This window comes from Diaphorina citri, unplaced genomic scaffold (genome assembly GCF_000475195.1).
Source record: "Diaphorina citri unplaced genomic scaffold, Diaci psyllid genome assembly version 1.1 scaffold767, whole genome shotgun sequence".
NCBI lineage: Eukaryota > Metazoa > Arthropoda > Insecta > Hemiptera > Psyllidae > Diaphorina > Diaphorina citri.
This window is the reverse complement of record NW_007378200.1, coordinates 58,568-72,516: the sequence shown is the minus strand read 5'-3', so window position 1 is coordinate 72,516 and position 13,949 is coordinate 58,568. Positions and strand designations below refer to the sequence as shown.

Sequence of the window (13,949 nt, the reverse complement as noted above, 5' to 3'; positions counted from 1 at the left end):
GGGCAGTCAAAGGCGCCGCCTACCGTAGTCCTTTCCGTTCCCTTTCAGGTGTCCTTTTGATCTTGGAGCATCAGAAAGCCTCTTCTTCTTGCTAGGATGAGACTCTTTAACGTTCAGGGGTCTCTTTCTTGCGCTACTCGAGGAAGAAGGAAGGGTATGCGCACGGGGATTATATTTCTTTGTCGTCTGGGGTCTTTGAAGACGAAGGCGAGGGGGGGCAAGCGCTACAGAAGAGGATTGAGCACGCATGGCCTCGGCTAACGACTTTGGGTCGAACAAATACTCCTCGGAAGGCGGAATGTCCTTCAGGATACGAGGGGGGACCCGGATGGCTGGTTCCAACAGCTTTCTACGACTTGCGATCGCTTCCGCTCGCTTTCCGCAGACATATTGAAGAAGGTTGTCTGACGTCTTCTTAAACATGGATTCCTTTGAGGACAGCGCACTGATTAGGTCAGACTTAACGGAGGGGTGCTTAGAGACAACCATGTTAATCGTATCCGCCAGAGCAAGCCGTTGAAGAATCAGCCCGTGGCAGAGAATTCCAAACGCTCCATCGTTACAAGCCAGGAGATCTGCAAGCGAATTGTGAGGAACATCCAGCTCCGGGTTTGGCTGAAGGCGGGCGAAAATACCACCAGCTTGAATTTCTTTCTGCGCCTCCATGTACTTGATCCTGTTCCAGCCCACTGAGTCAAGTTTTTGACTACTACGACCGTGCGCCTCCGCTTCGGGGGATGGAAGGGGAACATCAGGCTCTCGTTCCTTCACACAGGGGGCAAAACTGAAGGGAAGGTCTGGAGAAACCGTAATCTCCTCGGGACTATCAAACAGTGGGGGAGCTTCCCAGGAATCGGGGGGAGGAGACACATCTCGTTCTGGGAATTCAGACTCTTCCGTCTCTGAGTGCGATGACTCCTCGCGGTTGAAAGCCGGAAGTTCCGATTGCAGACGTGAAAAGAGAGAATTGATGGTTTCGTTGATCCTTCCCATCATTTTCTCCTCGTGGGCCTTGAAGCGATCATCAAGAGATAAATCACGCGCGGCTTCTCCTGTCGACTCCATGGCCACTGATGAAGATCTAGAGGCTGGCTTCTCGATGTTGGAAAGAATCCTATCCGCCGTTTCCCTGGAAACGAACTCACTCTTCAGAGGCGCCACTGCCCTCGCTACAATATCGTGAGAATGGGACGACCCCCGAATCTGCTTTGAAAGGGCGGTATTTTTACACCATTTTTGAACCAGGTGCTTTAGAAAAGAACACAGAACATTAATTTACTACTGGTAAAAATTAGAAAAATTCTCTGGACCTTTTTTAATTTTTTTGTCAAAATTGTTCCTTTTTATAGGGCAAAAATGGACTTTTTATAAAAAGTTCTAGATAGGGTCCATGGTGTAAAATGGTGTAAGTAAAAATATGAAGGAGAAAAAAAGTTGTTTACATTCATCTCCAGAAACATGCATTTTCAGCAAAAAACTGGTCCTTGTTTTTTGATTTTTCTTTTTTACTCGCAGATTATGTAGGTATGCGGTCTTGTGGAATAAGTTTTAAACTTTACAGCAAATAACATTAATAATGACTTTCCCAAAAAAATTGAACACTGAATAGCAGTTTGAGGAAAACCAAAAAATACAAGCGTTTGGCTAATTCTGTCACCCAGTGTATAAGAAAAAGTTGCTGCAGAGTTTTGAAAAAAAAACAATCTTTTTTTTTTTCTTTCTTTGATGTACCTACACTACAAACAGTAGGTTGTTCTCACCAATAGCCCTTGGTTATATGAATGGCTAAGAGGCAGAGTGGACCAAGTTGAAAAATCATCATTTTGAGTATTGTATATCGTTGGAAAAAGTGTGAAAAAATCTTTTTTATTTATTTATTTATTTATGTATTTAAATTGGTTGCTAACTGTACCTTGTATTGAAATGAGAGCAAAAACAAAAGTAGCAAATTAAAAATCATCATTCCAGTCCAGTGGTAGAAATCCTCAAGTCTACCATATCACAATGTTCACTCTAGGAAGCTTGCTGGAAGCAGGAATCCTTGTACTGAATGCCATCTGTATCCTCAACGAAGAGAGGTTCCTTTCAAAGTGTAAGTCTACCAGTAACCAGCTGTTCTTTAGCAATGTATGTGCTACTTGTGTTGAGGTGCAACTGCTTCCCGAAGGGCCATATCTCTTACATGGAGTGACACTTGTATTTTGGTCCCTGGGGATAATTGTCACCTTCATTTGGGGACAAGCACCTGCTCATATCTACCTTACTCAGCCTGAGAGGGGCTGGGAAAATCCATCAGTATTCAAATGCATAGAAGTCACCTATCCAGATATTTGTATCTGTGGTACTTGTGCAGAAGTCACGTCCGTGGAATATTGCTACCAAAGGAACTGGCACAAATGAGCAGTCACCAGTGTTATTATAGGGTTAGGTTAAATGCAAGAAGGAGTTTTCACAATTAGAGCAGTGATTAGTGTTATTATAGGGTTAGGTTAAATACAAAAAGGAGCTTTTCTTTTCCACGGACGTGACTTCTGCATAATTATCTAATTTTGATAATGTAGCTTCATAAAAGCAGACTAGACCAACCTATTGTAAGAGTGGACTATTATTCAAAAGTGGACCAACTCGTTTTCTTTAGGAAGAAAAGTGGACCAACTTGCGGACTATCTCAAATCTTTAAAAAGCAGAGCAATGTCTCAACTTCCATGGCTTATACTTTTTATAGTAAATAATAAATACCAAAGAAGTTTATTTGAAAAAAAAAGCCTTTCTTTTCTTAAAAAAAAAAATCAAAGTAGGATGTTGTAGGTTTAGTGATGGCTTTGCAACAAGGTCCTAAACTTTGAGTCCTTTTATCTCAAAAAGGCTTTTTTGGAGTTAGTACACTTTGCCTCTTAGCCATTCATATTAGATTGTATGTATAAGTGGAGGACTTTGAAATATAGGTAGGGGGTTAAAACCCTCAACATTGTCAGATATAAGGAAGGTGGGTTTAAAAGGGAACGAATGTGGGGCTTCAATCCTTAAATTTGTAGAGTTGAGTTTTCTTTTCTTTATCTTGTAGAGTCTGTGGCAACCAAGTTCTTCAACAAGGAAGAATTTCTCCAAGGTTCCTGTGGGAAAACCAAGATACCTTCTTCCTCATTGTTTCAACCTGACACAGTATTCCGAGATACCTTGTCACTATTCAATCAGATCAAAGCCAAATATGAGTAAGTTTCCTTGTTCAACTAGTACTTGTCACTTTGTGAACTGTGAACCTTGTTCAAAAAATAAATTTGTGGAGTAAAGTATCTTGTTGTGGATTTCGGTATAGCAATCCCTTAGGGTAACTGTTGTTAGTTACAAACTTGATAACTGTTCTTAATTTTTATACCTATATAACAAAAAGTCACCAAATTAAAAACAACTTGTAGTATCTAAATTTAATCAATAAAGTTCCTTTATCTCCTGAACATGTCCACCTCATTTAATTAATTACCTAGTTAAAATTAAGGTCATACGATTATGATTTCAATACTACAGCCAAATAGAACAAAATTTTTAGAACACCTAGTAAAAATGTTAATAGGTATTCAGTTGAATAAAAACATCTAATTTTTGGCCAAAATTTCTTTTCAGTAGGTATATATATAAAAAAGAGCACCTAGAAAAAAAAATAAATAGGTACATACTATAAATAGAAGAAAATCAGAAGTATAAACTATTACAAGACACTTGTTTGGAATTCTGTGATAACAGCAATACAAGTAGTAGCAGTATGGGTGATAGTTGCAGTACGGGTGGTGTCCTGGGCAGCTCATCCTTTCACGTACCGACTTTTAGTTTGCCAAATACCTTCCTGTGCTGCTTTCCCCAATTCTGTGATATCAGCAATACAAGTAGTAGCAGTATGGGTGATAGTTGCAGTACGGGTGGTGTCCTGGGCAGCTCATCCTTTCACGTGCCGACTTTTAGTTTGCCAAATACCTTCCTGTGCTGCTTTCCCTTGCAGGCTGGTTCACTCATCATGTCTACATTTATGTTCACACTTGGTATGCTAGGTATCCTCTGCTTCCCATTCTTGCCCTATAGTGGTGAAAGTTATTTTAAATTTTGCATCATATTCTCCTACACAGTTCTCCTCGTCATTGCATCCATTCTGTCTCTGATTGGCTCTCTGAACAAGGAGCTCATGTACCTCATCCCTGGTTTCCTACTGAGTGTAATCACCTTCATCTTCTGGCTATACCTTATGTATAACTCGGGACTTAGATACACACAACAGGGGGAATATTGTTTTGGTCTACGCTGTCCAGAGTCTCACTGGTTACTCCCCCGTGAGGTATTCCTTATTAATGGCACACCCAGCGACATAACAAAAAGCGATTGGGCGACAGTTATTCCACTGTTTCTGAAGCCTGCACAAGGAAATAATGGACCACTGTTCTTTCCATCACGAAACGAGGCAGAGGCACCCGGCATTCGTCCCATTGAACGAAAATTGAATTCTTTGGTGAATGAGTATAAGACTAGCCAAATACGAATGCAAATGCAACTATTGACTATTGCAAAATGCAATAATGCAAAGGAAAAGGACAAAATTTACTTACGAAATGAGAATGAAGAAATCACAATCACAAATCAGCAAATCACATTATTTAACTAAAAGCAGTGTTGCCTGATGTGATTTACCGACATGAGGAAATCACTCCTCCTGGGCTTACCGTGAAGAAATTTTTACCGGCCAAACCGGTTTTGGATAGCCTCTTGGTAAGCATAACAAGCCTGTGAAAACCGTTTGTCTTTATCCCAAACCGTTTTCCGGAAACCTCTTTTGAAAAATGGAAAATCTCAATTTCCAGACAAACCATTGCAAAATTTTTACCGGCCAGCCCGGTTATTTTTAAATAGCTCTCGATGAGCAGAACAAACCTGTGAAAACCTTTGTCTTTATCCCATACCGTTTTCCGGAAAACTCCGGAACACCCTTTTGAAAAATCCAGACAAACCGTTGCAAAATTTTTACCGGCCAGCCCGGTTTTAAATAGCTCTCATGCAAGGTTTAAAAAGGTCTGTTTTTCATTCCTACGCCGCATCGATGCGGCGTTTACTCTGCGTCAGGAGTGGGGGTAAAAAGTGGAAATTCAACAAACATGACGACATCTAGTGGAGAAATTACGAAACATTTTTTTCATTTCCCTCAATACAATTACCATGGAGGTATGAATATAAGTGGAGGAAGGGTAACGATCTCAAGCGGAGGTAAACTTCCCCTCCTCGCGTGCTCGATGGCGGCCATCTTTGAAATTGATTTCGACACATTTTTTTAAAATTCAAAACAAACATTCATTTCGAAGTGACTTTTCGAGTGTTAAAAGAAGCTAACAAGTTGTGGATTTTGAGTAATATTTTGCCTCAAGTTTCCTTTACTTCAATGCCTTTTTAGAATTTAGATATGTCGACGTACTGTTCCCCCCTGAAACCTCTGATAGTTATATCTATAAACCATGATACCTTGGCTCAGCACAAATTTCAATTTATTTCTGATAAAAAAAAACTCACCTGACACATCCATAACCTACAAATTCAAACTGATAACCAGTTGTTAGATAAGACCGAGATACGTACCTTCTGCATGTCTTGTCTACAGATGGGGCATTCATTTGCCTGACAGAGGACTCGCATTCTTGTACAGCACTCATAACACACAGGATGATCACAGGACCCTATCGAGTAGTAGCGGACTTTCTTGAAGCAAACTACACATGGTTCATCAGGATTGAATTCTACTTTGGATGAGGACATTTTTGCCTCGGAGGTTTTTGCTTGCAAACTAGAATTTGATAACACAGCACACAGTAAACGAAAAGCGTCAAGTTGGTCAATTAAAAAGAGCAGAACCTTTCCTGCTTTCCTCGCAGTCTGATGGATGTGATTCTGTTGAAAATGTAATGTAGATTATTGTTTGCCAAAGCCAAATACGAATGCAAATGCAACTATTGACTATTGCAAAATGCAATAATGCAAAGGAAAAGGACAAAATTTACTTACGAAATGAGAAATGAGAATGAAGAATGAAGAAATCACAATCACAAATCAGCAAATCACATTATTTAACAATAAAAGCAGTGTTGCCTGATGTGATTTACCGACCTGAGGAAATCACTCCTCCTGGGCTTACCGTGAAGAAATTTTTACCGGCCAAACCGGTTTTGGATAGCCTCTTGGTAAGCATAACAAGCCTGTGAAAACCGTTTGTCTTTATCCCATACCGTTTTCCGGAAAACTCCGGAACACCCTTTTGAAAAATCCAGACAAACCGTTGCAAAATTTTTACCGGCCAGCCCGGTTTTAAATAGCTCTCATGCAAGGTTTAAAAGTAACGAAAAATGAGTAGAACAAACCTGTGAAAACCGTTTGTCTTTATCCCATACCGTTTTCCGGAAAACCCTTTTGAGAAATGGAAAATATCAATGGAGCAGTTGCAAATGGGTAAAAATTATAAATAAAAAATCCAAATCTGAGGTCAAAACTTCGAAAAAATAAATGATTATATAAATGTAAAAGGTCTAAAATTCAATTTTTATTTTCCTTTCCAATGTAGAGTGTGACGTCAGACTTAATGCAGTTGTTTTTTTCGTCCGCTAGGTAGCGCCAGTATGTAAGCACGCTTGCGGAGAAGCAGAAAGAAATGCGCAGAAACGTATGCGCACAAACACATTAATGTGTTGCCTGCGAAGGAGCTTTGCTCGAGACATTTGATGTGACGTCATCGCCTACGGGAGCGTATGCCGTGACGTCAAAGTTTACGATTTACCGGTATTTTTTTAATCTATTTATCTCGGGATCTAGAAGTCATAGAAGAAAAAGAAAAATTCCGTTGGTCCTCCTTCTTTCTGCTCTATGACTTTGAAACATCACCCAAAAAAGCGCAACTGATCAATTTCCGGACAAACCGTTGAAAATTTTTTACCGACCTGAGGAAATCACTCCTCCTTGGCTTACGGTGAAGAAATTTTCACCGACCCAACCGGTTTTGGAAATATCTCGGGATCTAGAAGTCATAGAAGAAAAAGAAAAATTCCGTTGGTCCTCCTTCTTTCTGCTCTATGACTTTGAAACATCACCCAAGTAAGCGCAACTGATCAATTTCCGGACAAACCGTTGAAAATTTTTTACCGATCTGAGGAAATCACTCCTCCTTGGCTTACGGTGAAGAAATTTTCACCGACCCAACCGGTTTTGGAAAGCTCTTGGCTCTTGGTAAGCATAACAATCCTGTATAAAAAACTTTTTGTAGCCCAAACCAATCTCCAGAAAATCCCGGAAAACTCATATGACAAACGTAAAACATCCATTAGCGCACTTAGGGTTGAGAAATTTTTACCGGACAGCCCGGTTTTAAATAGCCCTTCATGAGCAGAACAAACCTGTGAAAACCGTTTGTCTCCATCCCACACCCTTTTCCGGAAAACCCTTTTGAAAAATGGAAAATATCAATTTCCGGACAAACCGTTGAAAAAATTTTCAAAAGGGTTTTCCGGAGTTTTCCGGAAAACGGTTTGGGATAAAGACAAACGGTTTTCACAAGTTTCTTCTGCTCATTAAGAGCTATTTAAAACCGGGCTGGCCGGTAAAAATTTTTCAGCAGTTAATTTGTCTGGAAATTGAGATTTTCCATTTTTCAAAGGGGTTTTCCGGAGTTTTCCGGAAAACGGTATCGGATAAACACAAACGGTTTTCACAAGTTTCTTCTGCTCATTAAGAGCTATTTAAAACCGGGCTGGCCGGTAAAAATTTTTCAGCAGTTAATTTGTCTGGAAATTGAGATTTTCCATTTTTCAAAGGGGTTTTCCGGAAAACGGTATCGGATAAACACAAACGGTTTTCACAAGTTTCTTCTGCTCATTAAGAGCTATTTAAAACCGGGCTGGCCGGTAAAATTTTTGCAACGGTTTGTCTGGAAAATTGAGATTTTCCATTTTTAGTCCGTCCTTCCTTTATTATTACAATAATAATAAAAGGTATAAGGGACGGACTATTGTATTCGCCTCGGTGTCGTCTGTCTGTCTGTCTGTCTGTCTGTCGGTCTGTGCCCATAGAAGGACTTATCCAAACCTGGTCGACATAAATATTAAATTAAAGGTCTTTTTACCAGGAACACGAAAATGGTGGTGCAAATTTTGTCCAGAGAACTATAAAGCCAAAAAAGCGAATTGTGAGGAACATCCAGCTCCGGGTTTGGCTGAAGGCGGGCGAAAATACCACCAGCTTGAATTTCTTTCTGCGCCTCCATGTACTTGATCCTGTTCCAGCCCACTGAGTCAAGTTTTTGACTACTACGACCGTGCGCCTCCGCTTCGGGGGATGGAAGGGGAACATCAGGCTCTCGTTCCTTCACACAGGGGGCAAAACTGAAGGGAAGGTCTGGAGAAACCGTAATCTCCTCGGGACTATCAAACAGTGGGGGAGCTTCCCAGGAATCGGGGGGAGGAGACACATCTCGTTCTGGGAATTCAGACTCTTCCGTCTCTGAGTGCGATGACTCCTCGCGGTTGAAAGCCGGAAGTTCCGATTGCAGACGTGAAAAGAGAGAATTGATGGTTTCGTTGATCCTTCATTTTCTCCTCCCATCATTTTCTCCTCGTGGGCCTTGAAGCGATCATCAAGAGATAAATCACGCGCGGCTTCTCCTGTCGACTCCATGGCCACTGATGAAGATCTAGAGGCTGGCTTCTCGATGTTGGAAAGAATCCTATCCGCCGTTTCCCTGGAAACGAACTCACTCTTCAGAGGCGCCACTGCCCTCGCTACAATATCGTGAGAATGGGACGACCCCCGAATCTGCTTTGAAAGGGCGGACGGACTGATCCACCATTTCTTGAATCTGAAGGTCCATCTGAGCAGAAACTTTCGTTGCGTACATTGCTGACACTGGAGCACTGAAAGGGACCAGTGGAGGCCGAGCGCAAAATGGAATAGTGTATCCGGTCAACACGTTCAAAATCCCCTCGGGGGCCCCGAGGGCCTTCCAGGCAGTGACGAACCCACTTAACTGACCTCCCACCGTCTGACGCGGGCAGTCAAAGGCGCCGCCTACCGTAGTCCTTTCCGTTCCCTTTCAGGTGTCCTTTTGATCTTGGAGCGTCAGAAAGCCTTTTCTTCTTGCTAGGATGAGACTCTTTAACGTTCAGGGGTCTCTTTCTTGCGCTACTCGAGGAAGAAGGAAGGGTATGCGCACGGGGATTATATTTCTTTGTCGTCTGGGGTCTTTGAAGACGAAGGCGAGGGGGGGCAAGCGCTACAGAAGAGGATTGAGCACGCATGGCCTCGGCTAACGACTTTGGGTCGAACAAATACTCCTCGGAAGGCGGAATGTCCTTCAGGATACGAGGGGGGACCCGGATGGCTGGTTCCAACAGCTTTCTACGACTTGCGATCGCTTCCGCTCGCTTTCCGCAGACATATTGAAGAAGGTTGTCTGACGTCTTCTTAAACATGGATTCCTTTGAGGACAGCGCACTGATTAGGTCAGACTTAACGGAGGGGTGCTTAGAGACAACCATGTTAATCGTATCCGCCAGAGCAAGCCGTTGAAGAATCAGCCCGTGGCAGAGAATTCCAAACGCTCCATCGTTACAAGCCAGGAGATCTGCAAGCGAATTGTGAGGAACATCCAGCTCCGGGTTTGGCTGAAGGCGGGCGAAAATACCACCAGCTTGAATTTCTTTCTGCGCCTCCATGTACTTGATCCTGTTCCAGCCCACTGAGTCAAGTTTTTGACTACTACGACCGTGCGCCTCCGCTTCGGGGGATGGAAGGGGAACATCAGGCTCTCGTTCCTTCACACAGGGGGCAAAACTGAAGGGAAGGTCTGGAGAAACCGTAATCTCCTCGGGACTATCAAACAGTGGGGGAGCTTCCCAGGAATCGGGGGGAGGAGACACATCTCGTTCTGGGAATTCAGACTCTTCCGTCTCTGAGTGCGATGACTCCTCGCGGTTGAAAGCCGGAAGTTCCGATTGCAGACGTGAAAAGAGAGAATTGATGGTTTCGTTGATCCTTCCCATCATTTTCTCCTCGTGGGCCTTGAAGCGATCATCAAGAGATAAATCACGCGCGGCTTCTCCTGTCGACTCCATGGCCACTGATGAAGATCTAGAGGCTGGCTTCTCGATGTTGGAAAGAATCCTATCCGCCGTTTCCCTGGAAACGAACTCACTCTTCAGAGGCGCCACTGCCCTCGCTACAATATCGTGAGAATGGGACGACCCCCGAATCTGCTTTGAAAAGGCGGACGGACTGAGGACGAGGCCTCTGGTGAACGCCCAGGACAACATCTTCTTCTTCATATCTCTGTAAGGATATTCCTTGAGGCAATTTGCAGAGGGGTCGAAGGCACGCACAATCTCCAGGGTCGGGAGAGCAAACCGGAGTTTGTTCAGGGTTGAGGAGTCCACTTCCATCTCAAGGTCGATGGAGTTGACCAGCGTCCAGTCCCTCCAACCGTCAGGGAGAAATTTCCTCGCTGCATCTTTCAGACGGGCCAGGACATCATGGTCCGATGGCAGGTCAAAAAGGGCACCCATTGAAGTGAAGGAAGCCGCGGAAGCCATCTGAAACCAGAAGAGAACCAATCTATTAGAAGAAGAAGGTCGTAAAAGAGAGACGCGTTAGACGCATCGGGATAAGCATGGCTCAAATACTACAGACGGCTCAAGATTCAGAGCAACGGTTCAACGTGTTCTGAGGGACTCAGGCACACGGACACGGAGGTCAGGATAATTAGGACACTCCAGACGGCTCAAAATTTTGAGCAACGGCTCAAAAACCTAAGCAACGGCTCAAAACGGAACCACGACTCATTGTGTTCTGACGGACTCAGGCACACGGAGAAGGAGGTCAGGAAGGGCCAGAGCACTCCGGACGGCTAACAAACTCGAGCAACGGCTCAAAACTGAACCACGGCTCAACGTGTTCTGAGGAACTCAGGCACACAGAGGAGGAGGTCTGGAAGGACCAGGACACTCCAGACGGCTCAAAGGCACGAGCAACGGCTCAAACTGAATCACGGCTCAACGTGTTCTGAGGAACTCAGGCACACGGAGAAGAAGGTCTGGAAGGACCAGGACACTCCAAACGGCTCAAAAAACACGAGCACGGCTCAAACTGAACCACGGCTCAACGTGTTCTGAGGGACTCAGGCACACGGAGAAGGAGGTCTGGAAGGACCAGGACACTCCAGACGGCTCAAAGGCACGAGCAACGGCTCAAACTGAATCACGGCTCAACGTGTTCTGAGGAACTCAGGCACACGGAGAAGGAGGTCTGGAAGGACCAGGACACTCCAAACGGCTCAAAAAACACGAGCACGGCTCAAACTGAACCACGGCTTAACGTGTTCTGAGGGACTCAGGCACACGGAGAAGGAGGTCTGGAAGGACCAGGACACTCCAGACGGCTCAAAACAAGAGCAACGGCACAACGTACCGGGAACAGGAGAAACTTACCTGAAAATCCAGAACGCCGACAGGAAAACCAATTGAAGGATACACGGCTCGAACACGGCCCGAATACGGATGAAAACTTTCACCAAAAACAGGCTTAAATAATTTGATCACTAACGATGTTACTAGGTCAAAGATCAAAAGAGTACTGAAGCTCAGAAGCTTTCGAATCGTAACCTCAAGCTCAACCGCTAGGAGCAGCACTAGAGGGGAAAAGTTGAAAACTAGAGAAGGGAGGGGAAATCAGAGGCGGGTTTACACTTGTTGTATTTTATTTAACACTTAACCCAAGAGCTCAACCGCTAGGAGCAGCACTAGAGGGGAAAAGTTGAAAACTAGAGAAGGGAGGGGAAATCAGAGGCGGGTTTACCTGGTGACTAGACAGACCCCAAAATAAGAGAGCTATCCAAAACCCGGTAAAAATTTCCGGTTTGGCCGGTAAAAATTTCTTCACGGTAAGCGGTAAGCCCAGGAGGAGTGAGATGAAAACCGTAGTCCGTAGGACCGTACCGTACCTACATGAAAATCCCAAAATTACATGAGTGCAAGAACCGAAAATTCGAGAGTGGGGATAAAAATCTCGTAGTGGGGATAATCAGCTGATATCAAAGATTGGCAGCACTGGCGCTGTCTGGTAGAGAAGATGGGAAGCTCTTGATAAAAATTCAGCTGTTCGCATATTTGAATAATTTTTGTTGTTGGCGGGATTTTTTTCAAGGCAAAAGGTAAGCTTTAAAAAGCCTTTTCATCCTTTATCAGATGATAAGTTAATTGCATGGAGGTTTAAGGCAGGTGAAATATGCCAAAAACTAATTTACACCAAAACAAAAACAAAAGATGATCTGAGCTAACCAGAAAAATGGCGTCTCTAAACCGAGAAAAAAAATGGCGTCTCTAAACCGAGAAAAAATGGCGACTCTTAACCGCAGTCGAGAGCTTCGTTTGGTATGGCAAGAGGGGAAACGTAAACCTAAAAGTGGTTAACGCCCCTCACGTCATAAACACACTTCCATGTGAGGGGAGATAGTGACCTTGAATGAACCGCGCTGAGGTTAGCGGTTAGATGTTAAATAAAATACGAGGTAAAAATTTCTTCACGGTAAGCGGTAAGCCCAGGAGGAGTGAGATGAAAACTTGAAAACCGTAGTCCGTAGGACCGTACCGTACCTACTACATGAAAATCCCAAAATTACATGAGTGACAAGATTGAAAATGCATTGGATTCCTTACTTGAGAATCAGAAGCTGAATCGCGGTGGCTCAATCGTCAAGATTGAAAATGCATTGGATTCCTTACTTGAGAATCAGAAGCTGAATCGCGGTGGCTCAGTGAACAAGATTGAAAATGCATTGGATTCCTTACTTGAGAATCAGAAGCTGAATCGCGGTGGCTCAATGAACAAGATTGAAAATGCATTGGATTCCTTACTTGAGAATCAGAAGCTGAATCGCGGTGGCTCAATCGACAAGATTGAAAATGCATTGGATTCCTTACTTGAGAATCAGAAGTTGAATCGCGGTGGCTCAATCGACAAGATTGAAAATGGAATGGATTCCTTACTTGAGAATCAGAAGCTGAATCGCGGTGGCTCAATCGTCAAGATTGAAAATGGAATGGATTCCTTACTTGAGAATCAGAAGCTGAATCGCGGTGGCTCAATCGTCAAGATTGAAAATGGAATGGATTCCTTACTTGAGAATCAGAAGTTGAATCGCGGTGGCTCAATGAACAAGATTGAAAATGCATTGGATTCCTTACTTGAGAATCAGAAGTTGAGTCCTTTAGGTTCATATTTGAATTTTATCAGTGAGACGCAGGATATAGGAGGTGTTTTCACCCCCACCCCCATGGGTGAATTGAATGAACCTGACCTCGAATCCAGCAAACTATTATTGGAAAAATTGATAGCTAACCTAAATCAATCATTGGGGACCACCTCACAACAGAGTGAGCGACCAGAGGAAGGTGAAGGTGAAGCCAACGTGGACCAAACAGGTAGACAGATCAGACAGAGTGAAGCCAACCTGAACCAAACTGTGGAGACACCTGGTAGACAGAGTGACAGTAAGGAGCAGGAACATTTATTCGGAGGACTAGAGAAATTATTCCGAGTGGAGAACTTTCAGTTGTTATATCAGCACACATGTTTCCGCCGTCGCAACAAAACCTTATCAATAGTAAGACCCTATTCCTACATGAACTCTGCGTTTCCTACTAAGACGATTTTATTCTTAAAAGCCCTTGCTGTAATATATATCCTTCTGTTCCTATACACTCTCCTAACACTGCTCCTTCATCTGATCCAACTTGTACGATTTGGATGTAGTGGAGCTGAGGCATCGTGTTGTTTAAGTGAAAAGCTATGTGAATCCGAATGTGATTCCTACTGTACTGGGAATATGATGCACAACTCTGCTCAGATGTATGGTGTGGATGAAACAATAAGTTTGGGTGATGCCA

At 43.5% G+C, this 13,949-nt stretch overlaps 2 protein-coding genes across 2 annotated transcripts in view; both read right to left on the bottom strand.

The window, feature by feature from the left end:
* The window catches only part of LOC103511917 (E3 ubiquitin-protein ligase ZNF598), a 23,559-nt gene extending 17,534 nt beyond the window's left edge, over positions 1-6,025 (bottom strand). The window contains exon 1 of the mRNA XM_026825534.1: positions 5,611-6,025. Within this exon, the coding sequence (XP_026681335.1) occupies positions 5,611-5,787 (177 nt within the window). The 5' untranslated portion in view covers positions 5,788-6,025. The remainder of the gene's footprint in view (positions 1-5,610) is intronic.
* A 2,923-nt stretch (positions 6,026-8,948) lies between these two features.
* LOC113468547 lies at positions 8,949-11,625 on the bottom strand. Its single transcript, XM_026825538.1, has 2 exons — positions 11,493-11,625; positions 8,949-10,598 (listed from the first exon to the last, which is right to left on the bottom strand). The coding sequence occupies exon 2, from the start codon at positions 10,596-10,598 to the stop codon at positions 9,066-9,068; it is 1,533 nt and encodes a 510-aa protein (XP_026681339.1). The 5' UTR covers positions 11,493-11,625; the 3' UTR covers positions 8,949-9,065.
* Between the last annotated feature and the right edge of the window lie 2,324 nt (positions 11,626-13,949).